This window comes from Vombatus ursinus, unplaced genomic scaffold (genome assembly GCF_900497805.2).
Source record: "Vombatus ursinus unplaced genomic scaffold, bare-nosed wombat genome assembly UNPS02014813.1, whole genome shotgun sequence".
In the NCBI taxonomy this organism is placed as follows: domain Eukaryota; kingdom Metazoa; phylum Chordata; class Mammalia; order Diprotodontia; family Vombatidae; genus Vombatus; species Vombatus ursinus.
Genome location: NW_020954591.1, coordinates 6,504,851 through 6,518,802, shown reverse-complemented (window position 1 = coordinate 6,518,802; position 13,952 = coordinate 6,504,851). Strand labels below are relative to the sequence as shown.

General features: G+C 41.4%; 1 protein-coding gene across 2 annotated transcripts in view; it reads right to left on the bottom strand.

The window, feature by feature from the left end:
* Positions 1-13,952, bottom strand: part of STARD13 (StAR related lipid transfer domain containing 13) — a 708,719-nt gene that overhangs the window by 272,182 nt on the left and 422,585 nt on the right. The window contains exon 1 of one of the 2 annotated variants that reach the window (XM_027877627.1): positions 7,863-8,239. The exons of the other annotated variant lie outside the window; for it this stretch is intronic. Within the exon in view, the coding sequence (XP_027733428.1) occupies positions 7,863-7,986 (124 nt within the window). The 5' untranslated portion in view covers positions 7,987-8,239. Of the gene's footprint in view, positions 1-7,862; positions 8,240-13,952 lie in introns of those variants that run through there. 2 annotated transcript variants of the gene reach the window in all.

Sequence of the window (13,952 nt, the reverse complement as noted above, 5' to 3'; positions counted from 1 at the left end):
AAGAGAAATTACTTTTAAAATTAGACCATAAAAAAGATAAAAAGTTTTAGACATCAATTAGCTTGCAACCCATCTAAATATTTTTTTGTGTGTGTAAAGGAATCAGATATATGGATTAAATCTCCATGAACACACAGCAGGATTTTAAAAACAAAGGGGGAAAAGAGAGTTTTGGAAAATTTTCTTGGCTGTTCTCACACCTTTGAACTTCTAAAAAGCAGCTTAAACTGATTACAGACACCACAAGCTAGAGGGAATACTCTGCTGGAGGATTTGTTGATGGAGTTGGTTCAGTTACAAGGCACAGCTGATTAAGAGAAGACAGATGACAGAACACCTGCCATCCACTCATCTTAGAAAAAGTTCATTTACAATTTGGGCCTAAAAACATCACACACACACACACACACACACACACACACACACATACACACTGGCTTCTGCTATGAAAAATTGAGCTGAAGGGGATATGAGACCATACTTACTCAATCTTTTTTTTGCTTAGAATTTCCAAATTCTACATGATAACTTTATTCTGAATAATTCGTTAAACTCAATTATATGCAAGCACTTTGAGTGACTTACGGTGGCCACCTTCCCATCTCACTCTCTTTTTCCATCATTTTTTTCTTAGCCGACCACTTGTAAGAGTAGCAAGTTAACAAAGAACCCCAGAGAGTGTGTTTCAAACACACTTAATAAAAGGATTTGTTTGGAGAAGTTTGGATTCAGTCAAAGGGATGCACTTGAGGACCTAGAGGGCCACATGTGGCCTTGAGGCCTCAGGTCCCCCACCTCGTTAGGGGATGGAGTGGAAACAATCCTGAGGCCCTGCCCCAGGAAGGCTGGGCAAGTTTTTCCTTAAAAAGTCTCATCCTTGAGACTTGATTAGATTTAAATAGACTAAAGGCTCTAACTGTTAGAGCTTCTTGGTGGCCTAAGTACAAAAGCCAGGGAATGAGGAGTCACTAGGCGTGCTCAGAGGCTTCTGACTAGCAGACCATCACGGGCAACACAGAGTAGGAGAAGCTGTACCAATTGAATCAATGCTGAATATAATTTCCCTAATATTGCTAAAACAAACTAACTGTTGGATATTTATGAGTGTCTCATTTCCTTCCAATCTAAAACCTGAGCTACCAGACTGGCCTTAATAAGGCTAGACCAGAGGGGCTCTTTCAGTTGACTCATCTCAAAAACTAAACAGAAAACCCTTGGGGATTTTTGCTAGACCTGGGCACAGAACAGAGAATTAGGGGAGAAATTTTAAAATAAATCTTAAAAACTTGAAATAACCTCAGAGGCCATCTACTCCAACCTCCTCATTTCATAGATGAGAAAACTGAGGCCACAGAGCTTAAATGACTTGTTCAAGGGTCGTTTAGGTGGTAAATATAAGAGGCAGCACCCAGTTGTCTTTCTATTGTACCATGTTGTAATGCCATATTAGATGGTTCTGCCACTTCTCTAAGTAGGATAAACCACTTAAATCTGAGGATCCTACAAGCCTCTACAGATGTCCCTTGAGCTCCTGCCAACCTTGTTCAATACTGGCATTAGAAAGTACTGATTCAGTGTTTTGCCCCTGTATAGCGACCACATCACCCAAGTGGATACTGAGACTTTTGGAAGTGATACCAATCATCTATCTCAACTATCACATTGCTGTGGAATCAATAAAAGGAAGAACAATGGATAACTAGCCATTAAAAAGTAATACAACCAAAAGTACTCATCAGAAACAATTACTGATAGGTCTTGTCCCAGGGTGGGATCTGGCCTTGAAAGCCAGGTTTCCCAGGGAATGTGCAGTGAGGAGTGGAATGTATATAGTCATTACCAGCTGGATGAAGGCATCAGACTTGACAATTACAAAAGCCTGACAGACAGCTGTACAGAAAATGTCAGATGGACCAATACATAATTGGCCAACAAGAACTCAATTCAACAGGCAACAGCTATGTCTGAAAAGGGCTTGGACAAATCCATTCCAGGTGTGATTTCATGGCTCAACAGCTGGAAGACAGATATGCAGAATGGAAATCAAAGAGAGTGTTTACTGAGTTCAAAAGTTTCAGGCATTCTACACGTATCTTTCACTTCTCTAGCTGTCCAAGGTCTGCTTCTAGGCAGGGATGGTAGACATAGCACAGTATTCCCTAGAAACTCCCTGAAACACAGTATAAAGGAAGCCCTCTTTTCTAAGAAACCAAGGCACTGCTGGATTACACACTCCCAGTCTCTACACATACAAGAATGAGTTTCAGTACTGAAGTTCTCTTAACCATGTATAGAATTCTTAGCTATTAGGCTAATAATAATCCCTCCAAGGGTATCTGTCAAATGGTCATGTGTCCCTCTAAAGTAGCCCTATGAAAAGAGCACACTGTCTGTTCCACAACCACAAATGATTCCTCCCCAATAAGATTAGTATGATTTCAAGCATGATGAAATCACCTAAGTACAGATTCCACTCTCCCTACCAAAAAAAAAAAATGTTTTTTTTCAGAAATGCCTGGAATGGCCCTGCTGTCTACAAAATAGAGCTCTGTTGGGTGTGGCGGTACAAGGCTATAATCCTTGTTAAAGGAGAGAGCAGAGCCTGATGGATCCCCCTAGTTTAGGAGTTCCAGCACAAATATGGCGGGTCCCTGGGAGAAGAGGGCTACCAGGCTGTCCAAAGAGGGTGAATCAGCCCAGGTCAGAAAAAACAGAGCAGGTTAAAGCTTCTGTGTTAATCAGCATTGTGATTGGGTCCATAAGTGGCCACTATACTTCCAAGCTGGGTGAGATAGAGAGACCCAGTGTCCAAACAAAAAATAACTTAAACATAGAGCTTCACAAATGATCCCTGATACTGGGAGGGAAAAACATTCTTTTATTTCACAATTAGCAATAAGGTGCAACACTGAAGCATTCCTGCTAGAACTAAAAGCAATTACTTAGATTTACACTAAAGTATAAATGACCCTTGGTAACTAGGTGGTTCAGAAGATAGAGTGCCAGGTCAGGAGTCAGGCAGATTCATCTCCCAGAGTTCAAATTTGGCCTTAGACTTGTACTAGCTGTGTGACCCTGGTAAAGTCATTTAACCCTGTTTGCCTCAGTTCTTCATCTGTAAAATGAGCTGGAGAAGGAAATGAAAAAAACACTCCAGTATCTTTGCCAAGAAAACCTCAAAGGGGATCACAAAGAGTCAGACATGACTGAACCGACTGAACAACAACAATAATAAATGACCCCTGCCATAATTTCTCTTGAGAGCAGATTTTGATGAGTACAATAGAGAAGGCATTAGATGCCCTGAAATGTTGGGTGAGCAGGGCACTGGAGAATGCCTAAAGAACAGAGGATGATGGCAGAAACATTTAGCCTAGGCCTTGTGTTGAAGGGGACTGTCTCATGAAGGACAACTCAAAGAAATAGGGATAGGCTACTTTTTAGCCCAATGAGACTTTTTCTCTTTAGGATAATGAAAGTGATGGTCATTACGCATTGACTTTGGAACCTATCATGTGCCTCAAAGTTCCCAGTTTTTTTTGTCTCATTAATGACTGCCTGTTGACGCCTGTGCTCTGCCTCAAATTAAAACACCAAAGATGCCATCATCAGAATATCCATCTCTGTAACACAGAAGATACGGAAATGGGAAGAAAGAAAAATTCCACTAGGAACTTTTCAACTAAGCCAACAGTACTAATAATCTAACAAGGTAACTGGCATGAGAAGTATTTTATCATATGTTGACACAAATGCCAAAAAAAGTTTAGAAACAGAAAAAAAAACATAATCAGACCTGATGGAATTCAGAAGTATGTCAGGTGAAGAGGGAATATGGTACAGTATAGGGGGAAGAACACTGGTCTTGAGTCCAGGGGAAAATCCATCCTCAGATACTTCCTAATGGTGGCAGTACTTACGACCTTTCTCAGACTCAGTTTCCTTATCTACTGTGGTGCAGAATAATGGAGTGTTGAACTTGGAGTCACACAGCCATTTAGCTACCCACGTGACCTTAGGCAATTCAGTCACTAACTTCTCTGGGTCTCAGTTTCTTCCCCTGTAAAATTAGAGGATTGGACCAAATAGCCTCTTAAGCCTCTTCGAGCTCTACAGCTGTGATGCTATGAAATGGAAATAATATCTATTGAACTTACTTCACAAGGTTGTTGTGAGGCCAGAATGGGGTAGATAAAGAAATCATTCTAAAAATCTTAAAGTATTATATAAACTCCAGTTTGGATTTTGTTGGATTTTATTAATCCCTGTTATTATTCCAAACATCCACCATCCTTTAACAGAATCCTCCTAACATTTCTTCAGTGAAATGAGTATATTTGAACATCATTCATAACTATTCTTTGAACAATCTAGATATTCAATGAATCTTTGTTGAACTGAATTGGGAGATGGTGAGGTAGACATATGGTGCTTTGGTCATGGAGTCAGAAAGATATGAATTCAACTCCAGCCTTGGACACTGACTAGCTGTATGGCCCTGGGCAAGTCACTTAACTGCTGTCTGCCTCAGCTTCCCTAAATGGCTGATAATAATAAATATTATTACAAATGGGGATAATAATAGCACCTACTTCCCAGGACTGTGTTGCATATTAAATGAGATCATATTTGTAAAGTACTTAGTACAGTGCCTGGCACATAGTAGGTACTTAAATTCTTGCTTCCTTCCTTATACATTGCTCTCCCTGGATTTTTTTCCTTTTTCTTTGCTCTCAAGATGTGTTTGAAAGATAATCCTTTTTGTCTCCCAAGTGCCCTCACACTGAATAAAAGCTGAGGGATTTGGATGTATTTCAACAATACTACTTGTTAATCTCTAGTCCTGGTTCCAAGTCCAGTCCTCATGACCAACATGAAAGTCAGGTAGGAGAGAAACCGAAGAAAGGTTTTCCCCGACTTTAGTTCACATAAAGGCACACTGTTAATAAATAGAAGAATCATCTGTCTCCATGAGGAGCCAACAAACAATAGCTTCCTTTAAATCAATTTCCTTCATTAACTGTAATGAGAAAGAAATATTTGCTGAAGTTGGAGAAATAACAACATGAACAGGGTAAGGAAAAGCCAATAACCCTAAAATCATCATTTGTCAAGAAAACATCATCTGTAGGCGTATTCATTTATCTAGCCTTTCTGATGTCAACTAAGTAATCACATATGAAGGGTGCTTTTATTGAAAATAGATTCTAAAATTAATAACTTAAGTATTTCTGGGTCTAGTGGCCAAAGCTCAACATTCCAGCCACCTTAGGAAGAAAATATGAGTAAATCAATTTGCATTGAAAAGCTCCTTCATGAAGTTGGCTGGGTAATGTGGCGGGCATCCCAGTCTGTTCAGAGGAGCAGAAGTTGAATTCTGTTTTGCAGAAGACTGTTTGGTCCCAGTTGAATAATCTGCTGGTACTCACTGTTAGCAAAGCAGTAAATAGATTATGGGTAAACAGATATTAACATTCTGATTAAACATTTTAAAACCTCACAACCCTATTTAAATACACACAGGGACACAAAATCATGTTGGGCTGAGGGAGCTCTTAGTATTCCCATTCTTGGAACCAATTCTACCCTTAATTGCTATATATAGATCCATAGCCTGAAATGTATATCAGCCACACATTTACCAGAAGCAAACCTTTTAAACTCTCTTACTCTGGCCCAGTCTAAGGTCCTTAACGAAACTCTAATGTAGAACCAAATTCAATTTCATAACTGACCTAGCTCTATGATTACTGACCAACTTTATTTTTTATGATCATCCAATTACTGTTTCTTATCCTCATGTATTTCCTTTGGAAAAAGACCAGGCTACAGAGTCATCTTTTTATACCAACCATAAAAATACAGTCTTCTTGGAAAGATTCCCTCTAGTTTCCTTAGAATCCACTGATTGAAAAATTTAAATAAAAGTCACAATAGAAGAGACATTTTTAATAAGCTTTCTGGGTTTGAAATTTTGGTATGAAGCCCAAAAGCTTTTATAACAATATCATCTTTCTGTGTCACACTATTTAGTATTATACCAAGTGAGCATCAAACATAATTAAATCATAAGTAGTATCTATAATGCACATTGCAGTAAAGTAAAAAAAATTGACCTTCACTATTTGGAGTCTCCACAACTTATTCCTAGGTGCAGATGGAGAAGCCTACCTTGGGGAACTTGCTACATGGTGGCAAGAAAAATGACAAACTGATCCAGGAGATATGGGGTTGAGGTCTTCAGAATTCTATCTAGACAAATGAGATCCCTTCTATTTCCAGGTCATGCTTGATGCCTGAGGGTGGTGTGAGCAGGTTGGATGCATGTAAGGGCAGCACCCTCTTAGCAAACTATCTGCCTTCCAGTTCAACCTGGGGAGGAGAAGTATTCAGTTGGGTAGGTGGGTGGAAACAATGGGCAAATCCTTTCACTTTACTCTGACATTTCATTTCTTTCTCTTCCCCCCAAATGGAGATCTTTCTCATAGAGCAGAGGCCTACTAGCTTTCCGAACACATTCTTCTCCTTTGCCATATGCTGCCTTGCACCTTTTGTGTCACTGTCCACCTCAGTCAATGCTGATAGTAAGTCAGGGAGGTGATAAAACCCCAGTTAGCCCTGACAAGTTAGGCTGTTTGTTCAGACCAATTTTCATGGCTACCGCAGAAGCCCATCAAGACACCGGTCAATCCCTTAAACCTTTCCATGACATGCGCTGAACTTCAGACTATTAAGCACATCCTTTCCTTTAACATTTAGGGAGAGGGGAGGAGGTACCCACTATTTGAAATTCCCGGTGATTTTAGCTTTGAAAAAAAGGCTTTCTTCAGTGACCTAAGTAACCTCAGAGTTCTAGCCTTAAGTATGAGGACAGGACACCTGGTAGGGCAAGGGGAACCACCTACTGTTCCTGGCACTGGGTAATGGATTGGAGGGGGCGGGGAGCAGTTCTAATCCTCTTACGGGTTGTAAAGGATTCCTTGACTCGTAATAGTCCTCTCCACTCTCCACTCCTGTGTTCTCTCCTCCACCTTTCTTTTGATGTGGATTGTACACATTCTAAGAGGGTGGGAGACTCCTTTCGCTGCTACTGCTCTGTGTGTTTGTGTTTTCGTTCACTTGAACTCAGAAATCCTCCTGAATCACCAACCCATCCACCTGTCTCCTTTCCTTTCTGCTCCCAAACACCAAGTGTTATCAGCGTTTAAATCTAACCCAGATGAGCGCTTATCGTCTTCTTCCACTCTGTCCCCATTCCATAAAATTGCCTTCCCCAGTATCCGTTCCTGAAGGCAACCTGCCCGGCGCCTAGGGGAGTCTTGACAAAGTTGGGCGAAAGGAAGCTGTTGAGGAGCCCTGAGGGGCAGCTCAGGAAATTAATTCAATGAGATCGCAAGGGGGAGGAGGGTAGGGAAGGGGGCACTCAGCGGGCGGAGGGGGAAGGGGAACAGCCCTTGGAGAGCGCCCACGCGGAATCTCCTCCAGGTAACCCCCCTCATCCTGTGCGCCCTGGGAAGCGCAGACGGCTCGCTGAGGAGCGCAGGAGACTAGCAGCTGTGCCCACCCTCCCGCCAGCTTTCTGGGGCTGCGGGGCCGGGTTGGCACCGGGGCTGTCAGGGAGCCCGCCGACTGTGGGGGCGCGGAGCAGGGACTTAGTTCAGTGTGAAGCTGGGGGAGGGGAGGGGACGGAAGGAGGGAAGGAAGAGTTAGTAAACACGATATTTTAAAGAAAGGGGAAAAAAGTACACACTAAAAATCTGAGCTAAGAAAACTGGGGAGGGGAGGGTGCAGAGCGGGTGGGGGATCCTAGGTCGCCAGACATTCAACTTCTGTCTCCCCCCACAAATCTCAGCGGGACTGACCTGCCAGCCGTCTCTCTCTGACATTTTTCCACAACAAATCCCAGGCTTTGGAAGTGGAGTCCCGTAACTGCTCACTGATTGATCTCCTGAGCTGGGTTTTCAGAGGTTTCCGCTTGCTGGTCATTTTAGATCCGTCTGCATAACGACCAGGCTCCCCACCGCCACCCCCAGCTCTCTCCCGCAATCAGTCTCTTAGCAATTCCCGAAAGAGAGCGCCTCTTTCTCGGAGTCCCAGGACCCGCAGCAGGGGCCACACATGGGTCTGCCCAACCAACCTCCTGCACTTGCAGTCTCCACACATCAGAAAGGCTGGGAGGCGTTTTCACTGGGACCGCACCGCATGGCTAACCTGTACGCTTCATCAACTCTAAGGCTCCATTTCCCCACTTTCCCTCTTGTTCCCTCCCCTCCCGGCTCCTCTCTCTGGGGCTGTCTAGAGTCCCTGATTCCTTCCAGGACCGTGCTCTCCCCTCTCCCTCTTTCTTCCCTCCCTCCCTCCCTCCCGACCTTAAGAGTCTGGACCAGATGTGCAGCAACTTAGAGAGTTTCCACCACCCTTATTCAATTTCACTCGCAGAGCACAGGGGGCTCTGCTTCTTTCTCCTGCTTCTACCTATTTCTTGATTTCCTGTATTTTTCTGCCTCGGAGACTTTTAAAACGTTTAAACAATGTGGCCTAGCTGGCCCTCTAAAATTGTAACTATCACTGTTTTCCTGTATTCATGCCACGTGATATCAATTATTTTAACTGCCATCCTCTTGTCTTGAATTCATTTGGCACTGCATGATAATTTGGGGAGGAGGGTGTTTTTCAGGTATGGTGCTGGGATCATGATACGGTCGTTAACTTTTTCAAGGTTTTTTTTTTTTAAGCTATGAATAGACTCGCATGAGAGGAAACAAACAAAATTTTGGATTTTGAATAGGAGAAAATAAGCAGCAGCATGGAATAGTGGAGAGGGAACCACCCTCAAAGCCAGGAAGCCTTTGGGTTCAAGTCCAACCCCTGGCCCACGCTATCTGTGTGACCTTGGACAAGTCACTTATGGGACATTCATTACTGGGAGTTACCTATACAAGATTGTAACCCAGTTCAAAAATTTAAAAAAAAGCATTTTTCATAAGAAAGGTAACTGTGGCATGGCATAGTGGATAAAGGGTTGACCTTGGAGGCAGGGAGAGCTGGATTCAAATCCTTCCACAGAAACTTACTAGCTGTGGGACCCAAGACAGTTCACCTAAATTTTCTGTGCCTCCCTAGGGCTTATCTACTAAATCCTAAGTCCACTGTGGTTCAGATTTGCCAGTCCCCCACAGATCTTCTCCAATTGAAATGTACAGGTCAAATGGGGTATGTAATCTACTCAAAAAAGGGTTTTTTACACTACACCAAAACATCAAGATCTTGGTACAACTAATGGGACACATGAGGAAAATAGTATATGAAACCAAAAGAATTTTAAAGGTATTGTAGCCAATGTAAGGGGTGAACTGCACAGTAAGCAGTAGGAATATAATCACTAATTTACCTTAATGAGCATTGGGGGTAGGAGTGAGGAGGAAATATTTTTCCCTTGTTAGAATACTGGAAAGGGGGTATACCAAGCCCTCAATTTGACTAGGCTTTCAAGAAATCTATAGTAGGGCACTGACCAAGCAATTTAACTAGTCTTGGGACCTAACATATAGATATGTTGTAAATATGTAAAATGGGTGCAGTACCACCTTTAGACTGGGGAGGGGAAGCAATGCTCTGAAGATTCTCAAGGTCACGTTTCTAAAGTTACTTAAGGTTTTTAAGAGAAAGTCATTATTTCAGTATTGGCAGCATTGAATGATCTATTTGATGTAAACCTTAGGTTTGGAAGAAGTGGCTGGGATACTTCAAATACCTCAGGAATGCATTTCTGTGAACCAATAATCCAAATATTTATTAAGTACCTATTATGGACAAGACATCATATTAGGCTCTGAGATACAAAGACAAAAAAGCAAAAACAGTTCCTGCTTTCAATGGGCTTCTATTTTGCTTTCGGATAAAACAGGTAAACAGATAGAAGTAGTCAGGTAAACAGATAGAATTAGTCAGGATGATTTGAAAAGATAATAGGAGTCAGGAGGACCTGAGTTCTAATCAGGCCTCAGACACTTGAAACTTACTAACTGTGTGACCCTGGGCAAGTCACTTAGCCCCACTTGCCTCACCAAAAAGCAGGAAGAAGAAAAGAGAATAGGCTGTAACAATTGGGAAGGATCAGGAAAGGTTTCCTGTAGAAGGTGGCACATTACGATAATAAGGCTAGTCTAACCTTTCCTGTCTTTCTAAATGTCTATCACTCTCACAAACATTAAAAAATTAGCTGACATTTTCTTCTAAATCACTTTCCATATGCATTGATCATTAACAAAAAGTATTTCACTGCACATATGCTATAAATTGCTTCTGACCTGGGGTGAGGAAGCCAATAACTATCTGCAGGGCTGCCTTCTACCAAGTACATTAGTTCATATTTCTAGTGGAAATTGGAAGAAAAGTCAGTAAGAACAGTCTTTATTACTTAAAAAAATCCAAGTACATTCTTGTAGTTTTATTACTTACTATCCATAGCTGTGCAGAAGTCTTGAGTTGGATTTGAAATTTTTTTTTTCAAAAATTTTTTTGGTCCTGTGCTGGTATTTTAAAGTTTTAAAATTGTTCATTGGAAGGCAATAAATCACAGATCAGAAATGGACACAAAAACATGGAAGTATGCACAGCTACAGTCCAATCCAGATTGCCTTCTGAACTTATGCCAAATACCCTTTTGATTACATCCTCTGCTTTGTATGCATGTAGCTGGTAACATAAATGCTGTGCAAGGCATGGGATTTCTGTTATCTAAAGTGACTGCTATATAGTATAACAACAAAATGTTTAACAATTACATTCCCAGGGAGAAGCTGTGTTGTATTTAACTCTAAAAGATATCCCTATTTGGATTAAACAAAGTCAAAAGCTGTAACATTATCCACACAAGTGGGGCAAGAAAGCATGGAAGCAGGCAAGTCATTTCACTGCTCATTTAGCTCCAAGGATTCCAGTCCCTCTACTGTTTCCTAATCTGATATTTTTTCCCCCAGAAGCCACTGAATAGTGTTTATCTCAAAGTAAATGTAGTTTACATAAATGAGTAACTCAGAGATGAATTCTGGTTTTGCCAATTTGTGTGGCTTCAGTTTTTGAAGTGGGAATGAATTTAGGACTAGCCAAAAGGTAAGAAATTGAAGTTACCTTGCCATTCAAGGGTCTCACAAACAGTCACAAGCTTCTATACACAGAAGGCAGCAAACAAATGAGTTTAGTTACTAAGGACTTTCTCCTCAACTTGGATGGACAATTTTCTTGAATGGTCAGACCTAGTTCTCACAATTTAAAACATCTGTTGCTATATGAAAGTGAAACAAATAAAAACATAATGGTTGGTAGCAAAACATGCACCTATTCTGAGTTCTTCCTTTCTTCAGTCTCCCAGCCTAGGTAATTAAGACATACCACAAACACAGCCAAAGGCAACACAGTTAAGCAGTCCTGCAGAAACCCACCCATCTGCATGTGTTTAGCACCTATGGATTAAATACCAAATTGACTTCTGAGCTCCTTTCTCTCCTTCCTACAGTAATAGCTGACCCTTCATATGGCACTTTCTCTCCAGCTCCCTGAAGTCAGGATGGTGGTGGTGGTGGTGGTGGTGGTGGTGATGGTGGTGGTGGTGGTGGTGGTGGTGGTGGTGGTGGTGGTGGTGGTGGTGGTGGTGTGTGTGTGTGTGTGTGTGTGTGTGTGTGTGTGTGTGTTGGTACCATTCTTTCCTTACATGCGCTTTGCAGACAGTAAGGTGGCAATATTTGTCAGTCTGAAGGCCTATTGATTATTGATTGATTGATTTTTTTTTCCACTAACCAAGTTACAGAAAGCTGGCCTTTAAGCCAGGAAGGCCCTGGGTTCAAGTCCTGTCTCTGATGCAATTTGGCTGTGTGACACTGGACAAGTCGGGACCTCTCAGTCCTTGGGGTATATCTCTAAGACTATGTGACAGGCAGAGAGGATCTGACCTGCGTTGTGAAAGGGTCTTTCCCTTATCAATGTAATCACAGGTCCAGTCCCTAGTCTCTCCTATCTTATTTGATCTTTGTAACAACACTGAAAGGTATATTACAGGCATTAGTATTTCTATTTTTCAGCTGAGGAGCCTGAGTGACACACTAGGAATTGATTGAGACAGTATTTGAACCCAGGCCTCTCTTGACCCAAAGCCCAGTGCACTTTTCACTCCTTTGTGATGCCTCCGTGAATGCTCCCAGCCTTATTTAATCCCCTCCTTCCAGCCCTGAACGTCTGGGTTGGTCCTGTACCAAACATTATCTGAGCCCATTTTATGCCTGCTTCCCTTCTTTCTGCTCATTCATGGTGTCAGGTGTTACATGTCATTGAGAAGGCAATGAAGCTGATGCTAACTATCAGCAGGGCCCAAAGTCTTGGCTCAAGGAGAGTGAACCACTCCATTCCTGATGGCGTTATGCCAGGAAGCAGCTGTTCCTCAGTATTCCATGGCTAGGCTCCATCATTTCAAGCTCTGCGGCAGTGTTTTTTAAAGCATTTCCTCCAACTCTCCAGCCTACAATGGCCTCACTTTAGTTCCTTACATGGTAGCAGCTTGGGTAGCTATCTATGAACCATCTATTCAGACATCCAGACTCCGGGTAGGTATCATCTAGTGAAGATGTGTTACAGTAAACAATGTATTCTCTTGGCTACATTTCAAGACCTGATTGTTGGTGAGTTTGCATTTTTTTTTTTATTAAAAAAAGTCATGTGTTTTGTTTTCCATTGTTTTTTCTGAAGTCGTGCTTTCATTAATATGGAGAATTCCCAGTGTAGAAACTCCCTAAACACATGGAGATAAGTAACTTACTCATAACTTAAAACTGTTGGGCTGAGACGTTAAGTGATTGACCTATAGTCACACAGTTAATATGTATCAGAGACAGGCTTTGAACCTGGTTCCTTGACTTCAAAACCAGCTCTCTATATCATGCTGCCTCTCTATGTCATGTGTAACTTAAGCTAATGTGATTAATTTTACTAGTGAGGAAGATGATTTCTCTTGAAGTCTCTCATCTCTTTTCCTGTCAGTCACCACCATTAACCCAGTTTGCCATGTTAGAAACCTTTATGTTTGTTATCTTTGACTCTTCCCGCTCTCACCCAATCAGTAATATGTCTATTGATTCTACCTCTGCAATGTCTCTATAACCCATTCATTCCCTCATCACAATCCACTTGGACTTGTGTGGTAATCTCTTTCTGAAAATAGATTTTTATTGATATCTTTTGTATACACATAACCTAAATTTTTCTCCATATCCCCTCTCCCAGAGAACTACCCCTTATAATAAATATTTCCTTAAGGAGGAAGAAGAGAAAAAAAAATCAGCAAAACTTATCAACATATTGAAAAAATCTGGTTCCATATGTAATGTTCCACAAACATGGACCCTGACCTCTATAAAGAAAAGGAAGTATCTTCTCATTTCTTGTTTTGGGGGCCAATCTCATTCTTTATAATTATGTAGCATTCATTTTTGATTGTTTTTGGTGATTCTTTCCATTTGTATTGTAACAACACAATAACAACAATAACTAGCATTTATATGTTTCCTACTTTGTGTCAGGTGCTGTGCTAAATGCTTTACAAATATTATTTTAACCTTACAATAACCCTGGGATGTAGGTGCTATTATGATCCCTATTTAACAATGGAGGAAACTGAGACAGAGGTTAAATGGGTTGCACAATTATAGTATGTGTCTGAGGTAGGATTTGAACTCAGATCTTCTTGGCTCCAGGCCTAATTCTGTATCTACTGTTATAATCACTGGATTCCTGGCTCTGCCTACTTCAGTTTGCATCAGTTCATGAAAGTCTTTCCATTCTTTCCTAAATTCCTTATGCCATTCATATATCACAATTTGTTTAACCATTCTGTAGTTACCTCTTAATAGCTCTTCCTAAATTCCACATTTCCTCCTCTTCAGTTTATCCTCCGTACCACT